Source organism: Nicotiana tomentosiformis, unplaced genomic scaffold (assembly GCF_000390325.3).
Source record: "Nicotiana tomentosiformis unplaced genomic scaffold, ASM39032v3 Un00174, whole genome shotgun sequence".
In the NCBI taxonomy this organism is placed as follows: domain Eukaryota; kingdom Viridiplantae; phylum Streptophyta; class Magnoliopsida; order Solanales; family Solanaceae; genus Nicotiana; species Nicotiana tomentosiformis.
The window spans coordinates 45271-70794 of NW_027174733.1; the positions used below are offsets into that span (position 1 = coordinate 45271).

Consider the following 25524-nt stretch of genomic DNA (forward strand, 5'->3'; position numbering starts at 1 on the left):
CAAAACATGGAGGAACGGTCATGGAGGGGTGGTGACAATTGTTCCTTAGGTTGTATATGATGGCCCGAAAAAGTTTTACACGATCCGGGACTGGGGGCCGGGGCCACACGAAAGGTGTAGGCTAGAGCACACGAAAATATGAGAATCAAGCAGAATTCCAATTTTATGGCCGTAAAACGAGGAACGGTCATGGCGGGGCAGTGACTATGGTTCCTTAGGTCGTATTTGATTGCCCAAATTTTTTTTAGGTGATCCAAATCCGGGGGCCCGGTCCCGCGCGGAAGGCTTGGGCTATGACACACGAATATATGAGAATCAGACGGAATTCAAGATTTATGGCCGTAATACGCAAAACACGGAGGAAGGCTCATGGAGGGGCAGTGACTATGGTTCTTTATGTCGTATTTGATGGCCCTGAAATTTTTTAGGCAACCGGGACCGAGGGACCGGGGCCGCACGAAATGCGTGGGCTATAGCACATAAAAATATGGGAATCGGGCGGAATTCTACTTTTATGGCCGTAAATCGCCTAAATATGGTGAACGGTCATGGTGGGGAGGTGAGTATGGTTTCTTAGGTCGTATATGATGGCCCGGAAAACTTTTAGGCAACTCGGGTCCGGGGACCCGGCCCACGCGGAAGGCGTGGGCTATAGCACAAAAAAATATGGAAATCGGGCAGAATTCCAATTTTATGACCGTAAAATTCCGAAAAAATGAGGAACGGTCATGGATCTGCAGTGACTATTCTTCATTAGATCGTATTTGATTGCTCAAAAAAGTTTTAGGTGATCCGGGTCCAGGGGCCCGGGCCCACGCGAAAGGCGTGGGCAATAACACAAACAAAATATGGGAATCAGGCGGAATTCCAGTTTTATGATCGTAAAATGCCAAAAAATGAGGAACAGTCGTGGAGGGGTGGCGACTATGGTTCCTTAGATCTTATTTGATTGCCCGGAAATTTTGTAGGCGATCCGGATCTAGGGGATCGGGCCAGCGCGGAAGGCGTTGATTATAGCACACGAAAATATAGGAATCAGATGGAATTTCAGTTTTATGGCCGTAAAACGCAAACAAAGGAAGAATAGTCATGGAGGGGTGGTGACTACGGTTCTTTAGGTTGTATTTGATGGCCCGAAAATATTTTAGGCAATCTGGGTCTGGGGCCACACGGAAGGCGTGGGCTATGCACACGAAAATATGGGAATCGGGAGGAATTCAAATTGTATGGCCGTAAACCGCCAAATATCGAGGAACACTCATGGCAGAGCGTTGACTATGGTTCTTTAGGTCTTATTTGATAACCCGAAAAATTTATCGGCCATCCGGATCAGGGGGCCCGGGCCCACGCGAAAGGCTTGGGTTATAACACATGAAAATATGGGTATAAGGCAGAATTCCTGTTTTATGGCCGTAAAACACATAAAACGGAGGAACGGTCAAGACGGGGCGGTAACTATGCTTCCTCAGGTTATATTTGATGGCCCAAAAAATTTGTAGGCGATCTAGGTCTAGGGGGTCGGGCCCACGCGGAAGGCGTGGGCTATATCACAAAATAATGTGAGAATCGGGTGAAATTCCAGTTTTATGGCGGTAAAACGCAAAAAGGGAGGAACGGTCATGGCGGGGCGGTGACTATGGTTCCATAGATCGTATTGTATATCCTGAAAATATTTAAGGCGATCCGGGTCCGGGGGCCCGGACCCACGCGGAAGGCGTGGTAGCACACGAAACTATGAGAATCAGATGGAATTCCAGTTTTATGGCGAAAATTGCAAAAAAGGAAAAATGATCATGGCAGGACGCTGACTATGGTTTCTTAGGTCGTATTTGATGGCCCGAAAACTTTTTATGCGAACTTGGTCCAGAGGTCCGTGCCCACACGGAAGGCGTGGGCTATAGTAGACGAAAATGTGGGAATCAGGCGGAATTTCTATTTTATGCCCGTAAAACGCAAAAAAGGGAGGAACGGTCATGGCGGGGCGGTGACTATGGTTTCTTAGGTCATATTTTATGGCCCGAAAAGTTTTTAGCCGATCCGACTCTGAGGGCCCGAGCCCGCACGGAAGGCCTCTTAGCACACAAAAATATAGGAATCAGGCGGAATTCCAATTTTATGGCCGAAAATGCAAAAAGGAGGAATGATCATGGCGGGACGGTGACTATGGTTCCTTAGGTCGTATTTGATGGCCCGGAAAATTTTTACGCGAACAGGGTCCGGAGACCCGTGCCCACACGGAAGGCGTTAGCTATAGTAGACGAAAATATAGAAATCGGGCGGAATTCATGTTTTATGGCCGTAAAATGCAAAAAAAGAGGAACGGTCATGGCAGAGTATTGGCTATGGTTCCTTAGGTCTTATTTGATGGCCCGAAAATGTTTTAGGCGATCCCGGTCCGGCGGCCCGAGCCCACGCGGAAGGCATGGGGTATAGCACACAAAAATATAGGAATATGGTGGAATTCAAATTTTATGGTCGTAAAACGCAAAAAAGAGGAGGGACGGTCATGTCGAGGCGGTGTCTATTGTTCTTAAGTTCGTATTTGATGGCCCGAAAAAACTTTAGGCGATCCGGGTCGGGGGGGCCCGAGCCCACGCGGAAGGCGTGGGCTATAGCATACGAAAATATGGGAATTAGGCAGAATTCCAATTTTATGGCCAAAAATGCAAACAAAAGGGGAATGATCACGGCTGGACGGTATGGTTCCTTAGGTCGTATTCGATGTCCCGGAAAACTTTTAGGTGATCTGTGTCCGGAGGACCAGGCCCACGCGGAAGGCGTGGGATATAACATATGAAAATATGGGAATCGGGCGGAATTCCTGTTTTATGGCCGTAAAACACAAAAATGGAGGAACAATCATGGAGGGGCGATGACTATGGTTCCTTAAGTCGTATTTGATGGGCCGAAAACTTTTTAGGTGATCCGGGTCCGATGGCCCAAGCCCAAGCGGAAGGCGTGGGCTATAGCACAGGAAAATATGAGAATCAGATGGAATTTTAGTTTTATGGCCGAAAATACAAAAAAAGGAGGAATGATCATGGCGGGGCAGTGACTATGGTTCCTCCTCAAACATCTTGGATGTTGAAGAAGATTCTGAAGGCAAAAAAGTATTTTGAGGTTGTTGGTTTCCAACAAGCCGATATAATGAACATGCAATCCTTCTCAATTAAAAAGTTTTATCACAAGTTGAGGGGGAGTTCCCTAAAGTGTCCTGGAGGAAACTAATATGCAATACCCAAAATGGGCTTTCAATCTGAGATTGGTGGCTCATGGAATGTTGCTTACACGGGACAGACTGTCCAAATGGGGTATAACTACTTATATCTTATGTCCTCTATGTGATGTGGAGTATGAGACAATTGCTCATATATTCTTTCAATGCAAATATTCGGCTGCTATTTGGGAAAGATTACTACTCTGGGAGGGAATAGATAGGAAAGCTAGCAGGTGGCCCGTAGAACAAGATTGGGCTGAGAATCATGCAAATGGGAAAGGGGTGGAAGTAGAGGTATATAGAATCATCTTGGCAGGATGCACTTACTTTATCTGGCAGGAAAGAAATAACAGAATATTCCAAAGTGCTAGAAGAACTGAAGATCAACTAGTGAGGTTGATTGCCCAGGAGGTCCAAGGCAGGGGTAACAATACGGTAAAATTTGGAGGGTACTTGAGAAGAATGAATTACTACCCTTAGTATGATACCCTTTTCCATGAGGCGGAGTTTAGATGTCATGTAGTTTCACTGAATTTGTTTTCGTTTACTATAGGTATGGGCTTGTGAACAGATCTTTAGGGGTTTTTGTGCTGTACAAACATTTCCCTAGTAATAACATCTTTATTTACCAAAAAACAAAATATAGGAATCGAGCAAAATTTCAGTTTTATGGCCGCAAAACGCAAAAAAAGGAGGAACGGTCTTTGGTTGGCTATGGTTCCTTAGGTTGTATTTGATGGATCAAAAATATTTTAGGAAATCCGGGTCCAAGGTATTCGCGCCCACATGGAACACGAAAGCTATGGCAAACGAAAATATGGAAATCAGGCGGAATTCCAGTTTTATGGCCGTAAAATGCAAACAAAGGCGGAACGGTCATGGTAGGGTTGTGACTATGGTTCCTTAGGTCGTATTTGATGGTCCAAAATTTTTTTAGGCGATCCGGGTTCAGGGGTCCGGACCCATAGGAAAAGCGTGGGCTATAGCATACGAAAATATGAGAATCGGGCGGTATTCCAGTTTTATGGCCGTAAAATGATAAAAAGGAGGAACGGTCGTGGCAAGGCGATAACTATGTTTCCTTAGGTTGTATTTTATAACCCGAATTTTTTTTAGGCGATCTGGGCTTGGGGCCACGCGGAAGGCGTGGTGGGTTATAGCACACGAAAATATTCCAATCGGGAGGAATTCCAGTTATATGGCCGTAAAATGCCAATATATGAGAAACTATCATGGTGGGACGATGACTATGGTTACTTAGGTCGTATTTGATGGCCCAAAAAAGTTTTAGGTGATCGGGTCCGAGGGGCCGGACCCACGCAGAAGGCGTGGGCTATTGCACACGAAAATATGGGAATCGGGTGGAATTACAGTTTTATGATCGTAAAACGCCAAAAAATGAAGAACAATCATGGCGGGGCGGTGACTATGGTTCCTTTGGTCGTATTTGATGGTCTGGAAACTTTTTAGGTGATCCGGTTCCAGTGGCCCGAGCCTATGCGGAAGACGTGGGCTATAGCACACGAAAATATGGGAATCGGTCGAAATTCTAGTTTATGGCCGTAAAATGCAAAAAATGTGGAACGGTCATGGAGGAGCAGTGACTATGGTTCCTTAGGTCGTATTTGATGGCCCGAAAATATTTTAGGTGATCCGGGTTCGGGAGGCGGGACCCATGCGGAAGGCGTGTGCTATAACACACGAAAATATGGGAATCAGGTGGAATTTAAGTTTTATGGCCGTAAAATGCCAAAACAACGAGGAACGGTTATGGAGGCGTAGTGACTATGGTTCCTTAGGTCGTATTTGAAGACCCGAATTTATTTTAGAAAATATGGGAATCGGGCAAAATTCTAGTTTAATGGTCGTATAACGCCAAAACAACGAGGAACGGTCATGGAAGGGTGGTTAGTATGGTTACCTAGGTCATATTTGATGGTCCGAAAACCTTTTAGATGATCCGGTTTTGGTGGCCCGGGGCTCATGCGGAAAGCGTAGGTTATAGCATACGAAAATATGGGAATCAGGTGGAATTCCAGTTTTATGGCTGTAAAACGCAAAAAAAAGGAGGAACAACCATGGGGGCGGCGACTATGGTTCTTTAGGTCGTATTTTATGGCCCGAAATATTTTTAGGCAATCCGTGTCTGGGGGGCGGGGCCACGTGGAAGGCATGGGCTATAGCACACGAAAATATGGGAATCGGGCAGAATTCTAGTTTAATGGCCGTAAAATGCCAAAAAAGAGGAACGGTCATGGCGGGGCGGTGACTATGATTACTTAGGTCTTGTTTGTTGGCCCGAAAAGTTTTTAGGCGATTGGGTCCGGGGGCCCGGGCCCACACGGAAGACGTGGGCTAACACATACAAATATGAAAATCGGGCGGAATGCCAGTTTTATGGGCGTAAAACGCAAAATAAACGAGGAACGGTCATGGGGGAGGGCGATGACTATGGTTCCTTAGGTTGTATTTGATGGACCGGAAAATTTTTAGGCAATCCGGGTCCGGGCGGGCGGGCCCATGCAGAAGGTATATCACACGAAAATATGGGAATCGGGCGGAATTACAGTTTTATGGCCGTAAAACTCCAAAACATGAAGAACAGTCATGGTAGGGCGGTGACTATGGTTCCTTTTGTCGTATTTGATGGCCAGAAATATTTTTAGGTGATCCGGGTCCAGTAGCTCGAGCCCATGCGGAAGACGTGGGCTATATCACACGAAAATATGGGAAACGGTCGAAATTCCAGTTTTATGGCCATAAAATGCAAAAAAGGAGGAACGGTCATGGCGGGGCAGTGACTATGGTTCCTTAGGTCGTATTTGATGGCCCGAATTTTTTTTATCCGATCCAGGTCCAAAGGGCCCGGGCTCACGCAGAAGGCGTGGGCTATAACATATGAATATATGGGAATCGAGCGAAATTCTAGTTTTTTGGCCGTATAATGCCAAACAACGAGGAACCGTCATGGCGGGGTGAGGACTATTGTTACTTAGGTCATATTTGATGGCCCGATAAGTTTTTAGGCGATCCGGGTCCGGTGGCCCTAGGGCCAAGCGGAAGGCATGGGCTATAGCACACGACAATATGGGAATCTGGAGGAATTCTAGTTTTATGGCCCACCAAAAAATGAGGAACGATCACGGCGGGCAGGTGACGACAATTCCTTAGGTCGTATTTGATGGCCTGGAAAATTTTAGGTGATCTGGGTCCGGAGGGCCGTGCCCACACGAAGGGCGTGGGCTATAGCACACGAAATATGGGAATCGGGTTGAATTCCAGGAATATAGCCGTAAATTGCAAAATAAGGAGGAACGGTCATGGCGGGGCAGTGACTATGGTTCCTTAGGTCGTATTTGATGGCCCGGAAATATTTTAGGCAATCCGGGTTCGGGAGGCGGGACCCATGCGGAAGGCATGTGCTATAACACACGAAAATATGGGAATCGGGTGGAATTTAAGTTTTATGGCCGTAAAATGCCAAAAAAACGAGGAACAATTATGGTGACATAGTGACTATGGTTCCTTAGGTCGTATTTGAAGACCCGAATTTGTTTTAGAAAATATGGGAATCGGGCAAAATTCTAGTTTAATGGTCTTATAACGCTAAAACAACGAGGAATGGTCATGGCATGGTGGTTAGTATGGTTACCTAGGTCATATTTGATGGTCCGAAAACCTTTTAGATGATCCGATTTTGGTGGCCCGGGGCTCATGCGGAAAGCGTAGGTTATAGCATACGAAAATATGGGAATCAGGTGGAATTCCAGTTTTATGGCTGTAAAACGCAAAAAAAGGAGGAACGACCATGGGGGCGGCGACTATGGTTCTTTAGGTCGTATTTTATGGCCCGAAATATTTTTAGGCAATCCGTGTCTGGGGGGCGGGGCCACGTGGAAGGCATGGGCTATAGCACACGAAAATATGGGAATCGGGCAGAATTCTAGTTTAATGGCCGTAAAATGCCAAAAAAGAGGAACGGTCATGGCGGGGCGGTGACTATGATTACTTAGGTCTTGTTTGTTGGCCCGAAAAGTTTTTAGGCGATTGGGTCCGGGGGCCCGGGCCCACACGGAAGACGTGGGCTAACACATACAAATATGAGAATCGGGCGGAATGCCAGTTTTATGGGCGTAAAACACAAAATAAACGAGGAACGGTCATTGGGGGGGGGGGGCGATGACTATGGTTCCTTAGATGTATTTGATGGCCCGGAAAATTTTTAGGCGATCCGGGTCCGGGCGGGCGGGCCCACGCGGAAGGTATATCACACGAAAATATCGGAATCGGGCGGAATTACAGGTTTATGGCCGTACAACACCAAAACATGAAGAACAGTCATGGCGGGGCGGTGACTATGGTTCCTTTTGTCGTATTTGATGGCCCAAAATATTTTTAGGTGATCCGAGTCCAGTGGTTCGAGCCCATGCGGAAGACGTGGGCTATATCACACGAAAATATGGGAAACGGTCGGAATTCCAGTTTTATGGCCGTAATATGCAAAAAAGGAGGAACGGTCATGGCGGGGAAGTGACTATGGTTCCTTAGGTTGTATTTGATGGCCCGAAATATTTTTATCCGATCTAGGTCCAGAGGGCCCGGGCTCACACGGAAGGCGTGGGCTATAACATATGAATATATGAGAATCGAGCGGAATTCTAGTTTTTTGGCCGTATAATGCCAAACAACGAGGAAACGTCATGGCGGGGTGAGGACTATTGTTACTTAGGTCATATTTGATGGCCCGATAAGTTTTTAGGCGATCCGGGTCCGGTGGCCCTAGGGCCAAGCGGAAGGCATGGGCTATAGCACACGACAATATGAGAATCAGGAGGAATTCTAGTTTTGTGGCCCGCCAAAAAATGAGGAACGATCACGGCGGGCATGTGACTACAGTTCCTTAGGTCGTATTTGATGGCCTGGAAAATTTTAGGTGATCTGGGTCCGGAGGGCCGGGCCCACACGAAGGGCGTGGGCTATAGCATACGAAAATATGGGAATCAGGTTGAATTCCAGTAATATAGCCGTAAAATGCTAAATAAGGAGGAACGGTCATGGCGGGGCAGTGACTATGGTTCCTTAGGTCGTATTTGATGGCCCAAAAACATTTTAGGCAATCCGGGTTCGGGAGGCGGGAGCCATGCGGAAGGCGTGTGCTATAACACATGAAAATATGGGAATCGGGTGAAATTTATGTTTTATGGCCGTAAAATGCCAAAAAAACGAGGAACGGTTATGGCGGCATAGTAACTATGGTTCCTTAGGTCGTATATGAAGACCCGAATTTGTTTTAGAAAATATGGAAATCGGGCAAAATTCTAGTTTAATGGTCGTATAACGCTAAAACAACGAGGAACGGTCATGGCAGGGTGGTTAGTATGGTTACCTAGGTCATATTTGATGGCCCAAAAACCTTTTAGATGATCCGGTTTTGGTGGCCCGGGCCCATGCGGAAAGCGTAGGCTATAGCATATGAAAATATGGGAATCTGGTGGAATTCCAGTTTTATGGTTGTAAAACGGAAAAAAAGGAGGAACGACCATGGGGGCGGCGACTATGGTTCTTTAGGTCATATTTGATGGCCCAAAATATTTTTAGGCAATCCGGGTCTGGGGGGCGGGGCCACGCGGAAGGGATGGGCTATAGCACACGAAAAATATGGGAATCGGGCAGAATTCTAGTTTAATGGCCGTAAAATGCCAAAAAAGAGGAACGGTCATGGCGGGGCGGTGACTATGACTACTTAGGTCTTGTTTGATGGACCGAAAAGTTTTTAGGCGATTGGGACCGGGGGCCCGGGCCCACACGAAAGACGTGGGCTAACATATAAAACTATGAGAATCGGGTGGAATGCCAGTTTTATGGGTGTAAAATGCAAAATAAACGAGGAACGGTTATTTGGGGGGGGGCAGGGCGATGACTATGGTTCCTTAGGTTATATTTGATGGCCCGAAAATTTTTTAGGCGATCCGGGTCCGGGCGGGCAGGCCCACGCGGAAGGTATATCACACGAAAATATGGGAATTAGGCGGAATTACAGGTTTATGGCCGTAAAACACCAAAACATGAAGAACAATCATGGCGGGGCGGTGACTATGGTTCCTTTTGTCGTATTTGATGGCCCGAAATATTTTTAGGTGATCCGGGTCCAGTGGCTCGAGCCCATGCGGAAGGCGTGGGCTATATCACATTAAAATATGGGAATCGGTCGGAATTCCAGTTTTATGGCCGTAAAATGCAAAAAAGGAGGAACGGTCATGGCGGGACAGTGACTATGGTTCCTTAGGTCGTATTTGATGGCCCAAATTTTTTTTATCCGATCCAGGTCCAGAGGGCCCGGGCTCACGCGAAAGGCGTGGGCTATAACATATGACTATATGGGAATCGGGCGAAATTCTAGTTTTTAGGCCGTATAATGCCAAACAACGAGGAACCGTCATGGCGGGGTGAGGACTATTGTTACTTAGGTCGTATTTGATGGCCCGATAAGTTTTTAGGTGATCCGGGTCCGGTGGCCCTAGGGTCAAGCGGAAGGCATGGGCTATAGCACACGGCAATATGGGAATCAGGCGGAATTCTAGTTTTATGGCCCGCCAAAAAATGAGGAACGATCACGGCGGGCAGGTGACGACGGTTCCTTAGGTCGTATTTGATGGTCTGGAAAATTTTAGGTGATCTGGGTCCGGAGGGCCGGGCCCACACGAAGGGCGTGGGCTATAACACACGAAAATATGGGAATCGGGGTGAATTCCAGGTTTATAGCCGTAAAACGCAAAAGAAGGAGGAACGACCATGGCAGGGCAGTGACTATGGTTCCTTAGGTCGTATTTGATGGCCCAGGAAATTTTTAAGCGATCCAGGTTCGGTAACCCGGGACCACACGAAAGGCATGGGCTATAACACACAAAAATATGGGAATAATGTGGAATTCTAGGTTTATGGCCGTAAAATGCAAAAACAAAAAGGAGGAACGGTCATGATGGGGTAGTGACTATGGTTCTTTAGGTCGTATTTAATTGCCCGGATACATTTTAGGAGATCTGGGTACGGGAAGCCGGATCCACACGGAAGGCATGGGCTATAGCAAAAGAAAATATGGGAATCAGGCGAAATTCTAGTTTTATGGCCATCAAACGTCAAAAAACGAGGAACGATCATGGTGGGGCAATGAATATGGTTCCTTAGGTCGTATTTGATGGCCTAGAAAACCTTTAGGCGATCCGGGTTCGAAGGTCGGGCCCACGCGGAATGCTTGGGCTATAGTACACGAAAATATGTGAATCGGGTGAAATTCCTATTTTATAACGTAAAATGCCAAAAAGTAAGCAACGGTCATGGCGGGGCGGTGACTATGTTTCCTTAGGTCATATTTGATCTTCAAACAAATTTGGGAATCGGGCGGAATTCTAGGTTTATGGCCGTAAAATGCAAGAAAAGGAGGAACAGTCATGGCGGGGCGGTGACTATGGTTCCTTATGTTGTATTTGATGGGCGGGAAGTTTTTAAGCGATCCGGTCTGGGGGCCAGGGCCCATGCAGAGGCATGGGCTATAGCCAATGAAAATATGGGAATCGGGCGGAATTACAGTTTTATGGCCGTAAAACGCCAAAATATGAAGAACAGTCATGGTGGGGCGGCGACTATGGTTCCTTTGGTCATATTTGATGGCCCGGAATGTTTTTAGGTGATCCGGGTGCAGTGGCTCGAGCCCATGCAGAAGGCGTGGGCTATATCACACGAAAATATGGGAATCGGTCGGAATTCTAATTTTATGGTCGTAAAATGCAAAAAGGGAGGAACGGTCATGGCGGGGCAGTGACTATGGTCCCTTAGGTCGTATTTGATGGCCTGAATTTTTTTTATCCGATCCAGGTTCAGAGGGCCCGGGCTCACGCGGAAGGCATGTGCTATAACATATGAAAATATGGGAATCAGGCGGAATTCTAATTTTTTGGCGGTATAATGCCAAACAACGAGGAACCATCATGGCGGGGTGGTGACTATTGTTACTTAGGTCGTATTTGATGGCTCGAAATGTTTTAGGCGATCCGGATCCGTTGGCCCTAGGGCCACGCGGAAGGCATGGGCTATTGCACACGACAATATGGGAATCGGGCGGAATTCTAGTTTTATGGCCCGCCAAAAAAATGAGGAAAGATCACGGCGGGCAGGTGACGACGGTTCCTTAGGTCATATTTGATGGCCTGGAAAATATTAGGCGATCTGGGTCCGGGGTTCCGAGCCCACACGAAAGGCGTGGGCTATCGGACACGAAAATATGGGAATTAGGCTAAATTCCATGTTTATAACCGTAAAACGCAAAAGAAGGAGGAACGGTCATGGCGGGGCGGTGACTAAGGTTCCTTAGGTCGTATTTGATGGCCCTGGAAATTTTTAAGCGATTCAGGTTCGGTAACCCGGGACCACACGAAAGGCGTGGGCTATAATACACAAACATATGGGAATCGGGTGGAATTCTAGGTTTATGGCCGTAAAATGCAAAAAACATAGGAGGAACGGTCATGGCGGGGTAGTGACTATGGTTCCTTAGGTCGTATTTGATGGCCCGGAAAAATTTTGGGCGATCCGGATTCGAGAGGACGGACCCACGAAGAAGGCATGGGGTATAGCACACGAAAATATGGGAATCGGGCGGAATTCTAGTTTTATGGCCATCAAATATCAAAAAACGAGGAACATTCATGGTGGGGCAGTGACTATGGTTCCTTAGGTCGTATTTAATGGACTGGAAAACCTTTACGCGATCCGGGTTCGGAGGCCGAGCCCACACGGAAGGCTTGGGCTATAGTACACGAAAATATGGAAATCGGGAGAAATTACTATTTTATAACCGTAAAATACCAAAACATAAGCAACGGTCATGGCGGGGCAGTGACTATGGTTCCTTAGGTGTTATTTGATCTTCAAACAAATCTGGGAATCAGGCGGAATTCTAGGTTTATGGCCGTAAAACGCAAGAAAAAGAGGAACAGTAATGGTGGGGCGGTGACTATGGTTCCTTAGGTTGTATTTGATGGCCGGAAAATTTTAAAGCGATTCGGTCTGGGGGACAGGGCCCACGCGGAAGGCATGGGCTATAGCCAATGAAAATATGAGAATAGGGTGAAATTACAAGTTTATTGCCGTAAAACGCCAAAACATGAAGAACAATCATGGCGGGGTGGTGACTATGGTTCCTTTGGTTGTATTTGATGGCCTGTAATATTTTTAGGTGATCCAGATCAAGTGGCTCGAGCCCATGCGGAAGGCGTGGGCTATATCACACGCAAATATGGGAATCGGTCGGAATTCCAGTTTTATGGCCGTAAAATGCAAAAAAGGAGGAACGGTCATGGCAGGGCAGTGACTATGGTTCCTTAGGTCTTATTTGATGGCCCAAATTTTTTTATCCGATCCAGGTCCAGAGGGCCCGGGCTCACGCGGAAGGCGTGGGCTATAACATATGAAAATATGGGAATCGGGCAGAATTCTAGTTCTTTGGCCGTATAATGCAAAACAACGAGGAACCGTCATGGCGGGGTGGTGACTATTATTACTAAGGTCGTATTGGATGGCCCAAAATTTTTTTAGGCGATCCGGGTCCGGTGGCCCTAGGGCCACGCGGAAGGCATGGGCTATAGCACACGACAATATGGGAATCGATCGGAATTCTAGTTTTATGGCCCGCCAAAAAAATGAGGAAAGATCACGGCGGGCAGGTGACGACGGTTCCTTAGGTCATATTTGATGGCCTGGAAAATATTAGGCGATCTGGGTCCGGGGTTCCGAGCCCACACGAAAGGCGTGGGCTATCGGACACGAAAATATGGGAATTAGGCTAAATTCCATGTTTATAACCGTAAAACGCAAAAGAAGGAGGAACGGTCATGGCGGGGCGGTGACTAAGGTTCCTTAGGTCGTATTTGATGGCCCTGGAAATTTTTAAGCGATTCAGGTTCGGTAACCCGGGACCACACGAAAGGCGTGGTCTATAATACACAAACATATGGGAATCGGGTGGAATTCTAGGTTTATGGCCGTAAAATGCAAAAAACATAGGAGGAACGGTCATGGCGGGGTAGTGACTATGGTTCCTTAGGTCGTATTTGATGGCCCGGAAAAATTTTGGGCGATCCGGATTCGAGAGGACGGACCCACGAAGAAGGCATGGGGTATAGCACACGAAAATATGGGAATCGGGCGGAATTCTAGTTTTATGGCCATCAAATATCAAAAAACGAGGAACATTCATGGTGGGGCAGTGACTATGGTTCCTTAGGTCGTATTTAATGGACTGGAAAACCTTTACGCGATCCGGGTTCGGAGGCCGAGCCCACACGGAAGGCTTGGGCTATAGTACACGAAAATATGGAAATCGGGAGAAATTACTATTTTATAACCGTAAAATACCAAAACATAAGCAACGGTCATGGCGGGGCAGTGACTATGGTTCCTTAGGTGTTATTTGATCTTCAAACAAATCTGGGAATCAGGCGGAATTCTAGGTTTATGGCCGTAAAACGCAAGAAAAAGAGGAACAGTAATGGCGGGGCGGTGACTATGGTTCCTTAGGTTGTATTTGATGGCCGGAAAATTTTAAAGCGATTCGGTCTGGGGGACAGGGCCCACGCGGAAGGCATGGGCTATAGCCAATGAAAATATGAGAATAGGGTGAAATTACAAGTTTATTGCCGTAAAACGCCAAAACATGAAGAACAATCATGGCGGGGTGGTGACTATGGTTCCTTTGGTTGTATTTGATGGCCTGTAATATTTTTAGGTGATCCAGATCAAGTGGCTCGAGCCCATGCGGAAGGCGTGGGCTATATCACACGCAAATATGGGAATCGGTCGGAATTCCAGTTTTATGGCCGTAAAATGCAAAAAAGGAGGAACGGTCATGGCAGGGCAGTGACTATGGTTCCTTAGGTCTTATTTGATGGCCCAAAATTTTTTTATCCGATCCAGGTCCAGAGGGCCCGGGCTCACGCGGAAGGCGTGGGCTATAACATATGAAAATATGGGAATCGGGCAGAATTCTAGTTCTTTGGCCGTATAATGCAAAACAACGAGGAACCGTCATGGCGGGGTGGTGACTATTATTACTAAGGTCGTATTGGATGGCCCAAAATTTTTTATGCGATCCGGGTCCGGTGGCCCTAGGGCCACGCGGAAGGCATGGGCTATAGCACACGACAATATGGGAATCGATCGGAATTCTAGTTTTATGGCCCGCCAAAAAATGAGGAAAGATCACGGCGGGCAGGTGACGACGGTTCCTTAGGTCATATTTGATGGCCTGGAAAATATTAGGCGATCTGGGTCCGGGGTTCCGAGCCCACACGAAAGGCGTGGGCTATCGGACACGAAAATATGGGAATTAGGCTAAATTCCATGTTTATAACCGTAAAACGCAAAAGAAGGAGGAACGGTCATGGCGGGGCGGTGACTAAGGTTCCTTAGGTCGTATTTGATGGCCCTGGAAATTTTTAAGCGATTCAGGTTCGGTAACCCGGGACCACACGAAAGGCGTGGGCTATAATACACAAACATATGGGAATCGGGTGGAATTCTAGGTTTATGGCCGTAAAATGCAAAAAACATAGGAGGAACGGTCATGGCGGGGTAGTGACTATGGTTCCTTAGGTCGTATTTGATGGCCCGGAAAAATTTTGGGCGATCCGGATTCGAGAGGACGGACCCACGAAGAAGGCATGGGGTATAGCACACGAAAATATGGGAATCGGGCGGAATTCTAGTTTTATGGCCATCAAATATCAAAAAACGAGGAACATTCATGGTGGGGCAGTGACTATGGTTCCTTAGGTCGTATTTAATGGACTGGAAAACCTTTACGCGATCCGGGTTCGGAGGCCGAGCCCACACGGAAGGCTTGGGCTATAGTACACGAAAATATGGAAATCGGGAGAAATTACTATTTTATAACCGTAAAATACCAAAACATAAGCAACGGTCATGGCGGGGCAGTGACTATGGTTCCTTAGGTGTTATTTGATCTTCAAACAAATCTGGGAATCAGGCGGAATTCTAGGTTTATGGCCGTAAAACGCAAGAAAAAGAGGAACAGTAATGGCGGGGCGGTGACTATGGTTCCTTAGGTTGTATTTGATGGCCGGAAAATTTTAAAGCGATTCGGTCTGGGGGACAGGGCCCACGCGGAAGGCATGGGCTATAGCCAATGAAAATATGAGAATAGGGTGAAATTACAAGTTTATTGCCGTAAAACGCCAAAACATGAAGAACAATCATGGCGGGGTGGTGACTATGGTTCCTTTGGTTGTATTTGATGGCCTGTAATATTTTTAGGTGATCCAGATCAAGTGGCTCGAGCCCATGCGGAAGGCGTGGGCTATATCACACGCAAATATGGGAATCGGTCGGAATTCCAGTTTTATGGCCGTAAAATGCAAAAAAGGAGGAACGGTCATGGCAGGGCAGTGACTATGGTTCCTTAGGTCTTATTTGATGGCCCAAAATTTTTTTATCCGATCCAGGTCCAGAGGGCCCGGGCTCACGCGGAAGGCGTGGGCTATAACATATGAAAATATGGGAATCGGGCAGAATTCTAGTTCTTTGGCCGTATAATGCAAAACAACGAGGAACCGTCATGGCGGGGTGGTGACTATTATTACTAAGGTCGTATTGGATGGCCCAAAATTTTTTTAGGCGATCCGGGTCCGGTGGCCCTAGGGCCACGCGGAAGGCATGGGCTATAGCACACGACAATATGGGAATCGATCGGAATTCTAGTTTTATGGCCCGCCAAAAAATGAGGAACACTCACGGCGGGTAGGTGACGACAATTCCTTAGGTCGTATTTGATGGCCTGAAAAATATTAGGCGATCTGGGTCCGGGGTTCCGAGCCCACACGAAAGGCGTGGGCTATCGGACACGAAAATATGGGAATTAGGCTAAATTCCATGTTTATAACCGTAAAACGCAAAAGAAGGAGGAACGGTCATGGCGGGGCGGTGACTAAGGTTCCTTAGGTCGTATTTGATGGCCCTGGAAATTTTTAAGCGATTCAGGTTCGGTAACCCGGGACCACACGAAAGGCGTGGGCTATAACACACAAAAATATGGGAATCACGTGGAATTCTAGGTTTATGGTCGTAAAATGCAAAAACAAAAAAAGGAGGAACGATCATTGCAGGGTAGTGACTATGGTTCCTTAGGTCGTATTTGATGGCCCAAGAAATTTTTAAGGGATCCAGGTTCGGTAACCCGGGACCACACGAAAGGCATGGGCTATAACACCCAAACATATGGGAATCAGGTGGAATTCAAGGTTGTATGGCCGTAAAATGCAAAAAACATAGGAGGAACAGTCATGGAGGGGTAGTGACTACGGTTCCTTAGGACGTATTTGATGGCCCAGAAACATTTTAGGTGATCCGGGTTCGGGAGGCCGGACCCACGCGGAAGGCATGGGCTATTGCACACGAAAATATGGGAATCGGGCGGAATTCTAGTTTTATGGCCGTCAAACGTAAAAAAAAAAGGAACGATCATGGTGGGGCAGTGAATATGGTTCCTTAGGTCGTATTTGATGGCCTGAAAAACCTTTAGGCGATCCGGGTTCGAAGGCCGGGCTCACGCGGAAGGCTTGGGCTATAGTACATGAAAATATGGGAATCGGATGAAATTCCTATTTTATAACCGTAAAACGCCAAAAAAAAAAGCAACGGTCATGGCGGGGTGGTGACTATGTTTCCTTAGCTCGTATTTGATCTTCAAACAAATTTGGGAATCAGGCGAAATTCTAGGTTTATGGCCGTAAAACACAAGAAAAGGAGGAACAGTCTTGGCGGGGCGGTGATTATGGTTCCTTAGGATGTATTTGATGGCCGGAAAATTTTTAAGCGATCCGGTCTGGGGGCCAGGGCCCACGCGAAAGGCATGGGCTATAGCCAATGAAAATATGAGAATAGGGTGAAATTCCAAGTTTATTGCCATAAAACGCCAAAACATGAAGAACATTCATGGTGGGGCGGTGACTATAGTTCCTTTGGTCGTATTTGATGTCCCGTAATATTTTTAGGTGATCCGGGTCCAGTGGCTCGAGCCCATGCGGAAGGTGTGGGCTATATCACACGAAAATATGGTAATCGGTCGGAATTCCAGTTTTATGACCGTAAAATGCAAAAAAGGAGGAACGGTCATAGTGGGGCAGTGATTATGGTTCCTTTGGTCTTATTTGATGGCCCGAAATATTTTTATCCGATCCAGGTCCAGAGGGTCCGGGCTCACGCGGAAGGCGTGGCCTATAGCATATGAAAATATGGGAATCAGGCGGAATTCTAGTTCTTTGGCCGTATATTGCCAAAGAACGAGGAACCGTCATGGAGGGGTGGTGACTATTGTTACTTAGGTCGTGTTTGATGGCCTGAAAAGTTTTTAGGCGATCCGGGTCCGGTGGCCCTAGGGCCACACGGAAGGCATGGGCTATAGCACACGACAATATGGAAATGAGGCGGAATTCTAGTTTTATGGCCTGCCAAAAAATGAGGAACGATCACGGCTGGTAGGTGACGACGGTTTCTTAGGTCTTATTTGATGGCCTGGAAAATTTTAGGTGATCTGGGTCATGGGGGCCGGGCCCACACGAAAGGCGTGGGCTATATCACATGAAAATATGGGAATCAGGCTGAATTCGAGGTTTATAGCCGTAAAACGCAAAAGAAGGAGGAACGGTCATGGCGGGGTGGTGACTATGGTTCCTTAGGTCATATTTGATGGCTCAGGAAATTTTATAGCGATCCAGGTTCGGTAACCCGGGACCACATGAAAGGCGTGGGATATATAACACACAAAATATGAGAATCGGGTGGAATTCTAGGTTTATAGCCGTAAAATGCAAAAACAAAATGAGGAACGGTCATGGCAGGGTAGGGACTATGGTTCCTTAGGTCGTATTTGATTGCCCGAAACTATTTTAGGCGATCTGGGTTTGGGAGGCGGGACCCATGCAGAAGGCATGGGCTATAGCACACGAAAATATGAAAATCTGGAGGAATTCTAGTTTTATGGACGTCAAACGTCAAAAAACGAGGAACGATCACGGTGGGGCAGTGACTATGGTTCCTTAGGTAGTATTTGATGGCCTGGAAAACCTTTAGGCAATTCGGGTTCGAGGGTCGGGCCCACGCGAAAGGCTTGGGCTATAGTACATGAAAATATAGGAATCGGGTGAAATTCGTATTTTATAACCGTAAAACGCCAAAATATGAGCAACGGTCATGGCGGGGCGGTGACTATGGTTCTTTAGGTCGTATTTGATCTTCAAACAAATTTGGGAATCGGATGGAATTCTAGGTTTATGGCCGTAAAACGCAAGAAAAGGAGGAACAATCATGGCGAGGTGGTGACTATGGTTCCTTAGGTTGTATTTGATGGACAGGAAATTTTTAAGCGATCTGGTCCGGGGGCCAAGGCCCACACGAAAGGCATGGGCTATAGCCAATGAAAATATGAGAATAGGGCGGAATTCTTAGTTTATTGCCGTAAAATGTAAACAAAGGTGGAACGTTCATGGTGGGGCGATGACTATGGTAACTTAGGTCGTATTTGATGGCCTGGAAAACCGGATCTGGGAGGCCGAGCCCACGCGGAAGGTGTGGGCTATAGAACACGAAAAGATAGGAATCAGGCGAAAATTTATATTTATGGCAGTAAAACGCAAAACAAAAGAGGAACGGTCATGGCAGGGTAGTGACTATGGTTCCTAAGGTCGTATTTGATGGACTGGAAAACTTTTAGGTGATCTGAGTCCAGGGGACCGGGCCCATGCAGAAGGTGTGGGCTATGACACACGAAAATATGTGAATCGGGGAGAATTTCAGTTTTATGGACGTAAAATGCCAAAAATGAGGAACACTCATGGCGGGGCGATGACTACGGTTCCTTAGGTCGTATTTTATGGCCATAAAATGTTTTAAGCGATCCAGGTCAGAGAGACCGGGCCCACGCGCAATGCGTGAGCTCTAGCACACGAAAATATGGGATTTGGGCGGAATTCAAGTTATATGGCTATAAAAAGCAAAACAATAGAGGAACGGTCGTGGAGGGGTGGTGACTATGGTTCCTTAGTTCGTATTTTATGGCTAGGAAAACTTTTAGGCGATTTGGGTCCAGGTGGTTGGGCCAACGCGGAAGGCGTGGGCTATAACACACGAAAATATGGGAATCGGGTGGAATTCCTATTTTATGGTCGTAAAATGCCAAAAGATGAGGAACGGTCATGGCGGGGCAATGACTATGGTTCCTTAGGTCGTATTTGACATCCTGAAAATTTTTTAGGAGATCTGGGTTCGGGGGCCCGGGCCCACGCGGAAGAAGTGGGTTATAGCACACGAATATATGGGAATCAGGTAGAATTCCAGGTTTATGACCGCAAAACGCAAAAAAAGAAGGAACGGTCATGGCGGGCCAATGACTATAGTTCCTTAGGTCGTATTGGATGGCCCGGAAAATATTTATGCGATCCGGGTCCAGGAGGCCGAGCCCACGCGGAAGGTGTGTAATATAGCACATGAAAATATGAGAATCGGTCGAAATTCAAGTTTTATGGCCCGCCAAAAAATGAGGAACGATCACAGCGGGGCGGTGACTATGGTTACTTAGGTCATATTTGATGGCCTAAAAATATTTTAGGTGATCTGGGTCCGGGGGGCCGGGCCCACACGTAAGGCGTGAGCTATAGCACACGAAACTATATGAATAAGGCTGATATCCACGTTTTTGGTCATAAAATGCAAAAGAAGGAGGAACGGTCATGGCGGGGCGGTGACTATGGTTCCTTAGGTCGTATTTGATGGCCCGGGAAACTTTTAAGCAATCCGGTTCCGGTAACCTGACCCCACGCGAAAGGCGTGTGCTATAGTATACGAAAACATAAGAATCGGGCGGAATTCTAGGTTTATGGTCGTAAAACGCAAAAACAAAAGAGGAACAATCATGGCGAGGCTGTGACTATGGTTCCTTAGGTTGTATTCGATGGTCGGCAAATTTTTAAGCTAACCGGGTCTGGGGGTCAGGGCCCACACGGAAGGCGTGGCTATAGCATATGAAAATAAGGGAATCGAGCGGAATTCCATATTTATTGCCGCAAAACGCAATAAAGGAGAAACATCATGGCAGGGAGGTGACTATGGTTCCTTAGGTCATATTTGATTGCCCGAAAACTTTTAAGGCGATCCAGGTCTGGAAGGCCGGACCCACGCGGAAGGCGTGGGCTATAACACACGAAACTATGGGAATCAGGTAGAATTCAAGTTATATGCCCGTGAAAGGCAAAACAAAAGGAGAAACGGTCATGGCGGGGCGGGGACTATGGTTCCTTAGGTCGTATTTGATGTCCAGGAAACATTTTAGGCGATCTGAGTCTAGGGGCCGGGCCTACGCTAAAGGCGTGGGCTATAGCACACACAAATATGGGAATCAGGCGGAATTATAGTTTTATAGACATAAAATTCCAAACAACAAGGAACAGTCATGGCGGGGCGATGACTATGGTTCCTTAGGTCATATTTGATGGCCCGGAAAATTTTTAAGCGATCAGGGTCTGGGTGCCCGAGCCCACACGGAAGGCGTGGGCTATAGCACAAGTAAATATGGGAATCGGACGGAATTCAAGTTATATGGCCGTAAAAAGTAAAAACAAAGGAGGAACGGTCATGGAGGGGTGGTGACTATGGTTCCTTAAATCGTATTTGATGGCAGGAAAATTTTTAGGCGATCCAGGTCCAGAGGGAAGGGCCCACGCGGAAAGCGTGGGCTATAGCACACGACAATGTGGGAATCAGACGGAATTCTAGTTTTATGACCCGCCAAAAAATGAGGAACGATCACGGCGGGGAGGTGACTACGGTTCCTTATGTCGTATTTGATGGCCTGGAAATTTTTAGGCGATCTGGGTTCGGTAACCCGAGCCCACACGAAAGGCGTGGGCTATAACACACAAAAATATGGGAATCAGACGGAATTCCAGGTTTATGGCCGTAAAACGCAAAAACATAATGAGGAACTACCTTGGCGAGGTAGTGACTATGGTTCCTTAGGTCATATTTGATGGCCCAGAAATATTTTAGGCGATCCAGGTTCGGGAGGCCAGACCCACGCAGAAGGCGTGGTCTATAGCACATGAAAATATGCGAATCGGGCAAAATTCTAGTTTTATGGCCGTCAAATGCCAAAAAATGAGGAACGATCATGGTGGGGCAGTGACTATGGTTCCTTAGGTCGAATTTGATGGTTCAGAAAACTTTTAGGCGATCCGGGTTCGGGGGCTGGGCCCAAATGGAAAGCTTGTGCTATAGCACATGAAAATATAGGAATCGGGAGAAATTCCATTTTTATAATCGTAAAATGAAAAAAAATGAGCAACGGTCATGGCGGGGTAGTGACTATGGTTCCTTAGGTCATGTTTGATCTTCAAAAGTATTTAGGAAGCGGGCAGAATTCTAGGTTTATGGCCGTAAAACGCAAGAAAAGGAGGAACAGTCATGGCAGGGCGGTGTCTATGGTTCCTTAGGTCGTATTTGCTGGCCGGAAAAATTTTAAGCGATCCATGTCCGGGGGCCAGGGCCCATGCGGAAGGCATGGGCTATAGCACATGAAAATATGGGAATCAGGCGGAATTCCAAGTTTATTGCCGTAAAACGCAAACAAAGGAGGAACGTTCATGGCGGGGCGATGACTATAGTTTCTTAGGTCATATTTGATGGCCCAGAAATATTTTAGGCCATCTGGGTCTGGGAGGCAGGGCCCACGCGGAAGGTGTGGGTTATAGCACATAAAAATATAGGAATCGGGCAGAATTTTATATTTATGGCAGTAAAACGCAAAACAAAGGAGGAACGGTCATGACAGGGTGGTGACTATGGTTCCATAGGTCGTATTTAATGTCCTGGAAAATTTTTAGGCGATCCGGGTCCAGGGGGCCGGGCCCATTCGGAAGGCATGGGCTATAACACATGAAATTATGTGAATCGGGCAGAATTCCAGTTTTATGGACGTAAAATGCCAAAAATGAGGAACAGTCATGGCGGAGCGATGACTATAGTTCCTTAGGTCGTATTTGATGTCCCAACAAAATTTTAGGCGATCTGGGTTCGAAGTCCCGAGCCCACGTGAAGGCGTGGGTTATAAGGCACATGAATATATGGGAATCGGTCGGAATTCTAGGTTTATGGCCGTAAAACGCAAAAAAAGAAGGAACGGTCATGAAAGAGTGGTGACTATGGTTCCTTAGGTCGTATTTGATGGTTCGGGGAATTTGTAAGCAATCCGGGTCCGGTAACCCGGGCCCACGAGGAAGGCGTGGGCAATAGCACACGAAAATATGAGAATCGGGTGGAATTCTAGGTTTATGGCCGTAAAATGCAAAAGCAAAAGGAGGAACAGTCATGGCGGGGCTGTAAGTATGGTTCCTTAGGTCGTATTTGATGGCCGGGAAATTTTTAGGCACTCTGGTTCTGGGGGGCTGGGTCCATGTGGAAGGCATGGGCTATATCACACGATAATATAGGAATCGGGCTGGATTCCAGGTTTATGGCCGTAAAATACAAAAGGAGGAACTGTCATGGCGGGGCGGTGACTATGGTTCCTTAGGTCGTATTTGATGGCCCGGGAAATTTTTAAGCGATCAGGGTCCGGTAACCTGGGCCCACGCAAAAGGCGTGGGCTATAACATACAAAAATATGGGAATCGAGCGAAATTCCAGGCTTATGGCCGTAAAACGCAAAAAAAAGGAGGAATGATCATGGCGGGGTAGTGACTATAGTTTCTTAGGTCGTATTTGATGGCCCAGAAACATTTTAGGCGATCCAGGTCCGGGAGGCCAGACCCACACGGAAGGCGTGGTCTTATAGCACACGAAAATATGGGAATCGGGCGAAATTCTAGTTTTATGGCCGTCAAACACCAAAAAATGAGGAACGATCACGGTAGGGCAGTGACTATGGATCCTTAGGTCGTATTTGATGGCCTTGAAAACTTTTAGGCAATTCGGGGGGCCGGGCCCATGCGGATGGCTTGGGCTATAGCACACAAAAATATGAGAATCAGGTGAAATCCCTGTTTTATAATCGTAAAATGCCAAAAAATGAGCAGCGGTCATGGCTGGGAGGTCACTTTGGTTCCTTAGATTGTATTTGATGGCCCGGATACATTTTAGGCGATCCGGGTCTGGAAGGTCGGGCCCACGCAGAAGGCGTGAGCTATAGCATACAAAAATATGGGAATCAGGCAGAATTCCATGTTTGTGGTGGTAAAACGTCAAAAATGAGGTACGGTCATGGCAGTGCGGTGACTATGGTTTCTTAGGTCGTATTCGATGGCCCAAAAATCTTTTAGGCGATCCGTGTTCAGGGGCCCGTGCCCACGCGGAAGGCGTGGGCTATACAACACGTAAATATGGGAATCAAGCGAAATTTTATATTTATGGCAGTAAAATGCTAAAAGGGAGGAACGGTCATGGCATGGTGGTGACTATGGTTTCTTAGGTCGTATTTTATGGCCCAGAAAATTTTTAGGCGATCCGAGTCCAGGGGGCTGGGCCCACGTGAAAGGCATGGGTTATAGCACACGAAAATATGGAAAACGGGCGGAATTCCAGTTTTATGGACATAAAATTCCAAAAAATGAGGAACAGTTATGGCGGGGCGATGACTATGTTTCCTTAGGTTGTATTTGATGGCCTGAAAATTTTTTAAGCGATCTGAGTCCGGGTGCCCGAGCCCACACGGAAGGCTTGGGCTATAGCACACAAAAATATGGGAATCGGGCGGAATTCAAGTTATATGGATGTAAAAAGCAAAACAAGGGAGGAACGGTCATGGCGGGGGGGGGGGGGGATGAGTATGGTTCCTTAAGTCGTATTTGATGGCCAGAAAAAATTTTAGGCGATCCGAGTCCAGGTGGCCGGGCCCACGCAGAAGAGGTGGGCTATAGCCCACGAAAATATGGGAATCGGGCGGAATTTGAGGTTTATGGCCCGCCAAAAAACAAGGAACGATCATGGCGAGCATGTGAGTACTGTTCCTTAGGTCGTGTTTGATTGCCTGGAAATTTTTGGGCGATTTGGGTCCGGGGGGACGGGCCCACACGGAAGGCGTGGGCTATAGCACACGAAAATATAGGAATCCGGCTAAATTCCAGGTTTATGGCCGTAAAACGCAAAAGAAGGTTGAACGGTCATGGCGAGGCGGTGACTATGGTTCCTTAGGTCGCATTTGATGGCCCGGGAAATTTTTAAACGATCCGGGTCCGGTATTCCGGGCCCACGCGGAAGGCGTGGGCTATAGCACCTGAAAATATGGGAATCAGGCGTAATTGCAGGTTTATGGCCGTAAAACGCAAAAAAAAAAAGCAGGAACAGTCATGGCGGGGCTGTAACTATGGTTCCTTAGGTCGTTATTGATAGTCGAGAAATTTTTAAGCGATCTGAGTCCGGTAACCCGGGCCCATGCTAAAGGCGTGGGCTATAACATACAAAAATATAGGAATAGAGCGGAATTCCAGGTTTAGGGATCTGAGTCATGGCGGGGAAATGACTATAGTTCCTTATGTCGTATTTGATTGTCCGAAAACATTTTAGGCTATCAGGGTCCGGGAAGCCGGACCCACACAAAAATATGGGAATCCGGCAGAATTTTAGTTTTATGGCCATCAAACAACAAAAATTGAGGAACGATCACGGTGGGGCAGTGACTAAGGTTCCTTAGGACATATTTGATTGCCCAGAAAACCTTTAGGCGATCCGAGTTCGGGGGGACGGGCCCACGCGGAAGGCTAGGGCTATAGCACAAGAAAATATGGGAATCGGGTGAAATTCCTATTTTATAACTGTAAAACGCAAAAAAAATGAGCAACGGTCATGGCGGAGCAGTGACTATGGTTCCTTAGGTCGTATTTGATCTTCAAAAAATTTGGGAATCGGGCGGAATTCTAGGTTTATGGCCGTAAAATGCAAGAAAAGGAGGAGCAGTCATGGCGAGTGGTGATTATGGTTCTTTAGGTCGTATTTGATGGCCGGGAAATTTTTAAGCGATCCGGGTCCGGAGGACAAAGCCCACGTAGAAGGCTTGGGCTATAGCACATGAAAATATGGGAATCATGCGGAATTCTAAGTTTATTGCCGTAAAACGCGAACAAAGGAGGGACATTCATGGTGAGGTGGTGACTATGGTTCCTTAGGTCGTATTGATGGCCCGAAAACATTTTCGGCAATGCGGGTCTGGGAAGCCGGGCCCACGCGTAAGGCGTGGGATATAGCACACGAAA

The 25524-nt window shown here is 47.0% G+C and overlaps 1 protein-coding gene across 1 annotated transcript; it reads left to right on the forward strand.

Annotated features, from left to right (window-relative positions):
• The first annotated feature begins 3229 nt into the window (after window positions 1-3229).
• LOC104100673 (uncharacterized) lies at window positions 3230-3827 on the forward strand. The gene is made up of 3 exons (XM_009607953.1): window positions 3230-3511; window positions 3557-3652; window positions 3771-3827. Exons 1-3 carry the CDS (start codon window positions 3230-3232, stop codon window positions 3825-3827), a joined length of 435 nt encoding a protein of 144 aa, XP_009606248.1.
• Window positions 3828-25524: the final 21697 nt, after the last annotated feature.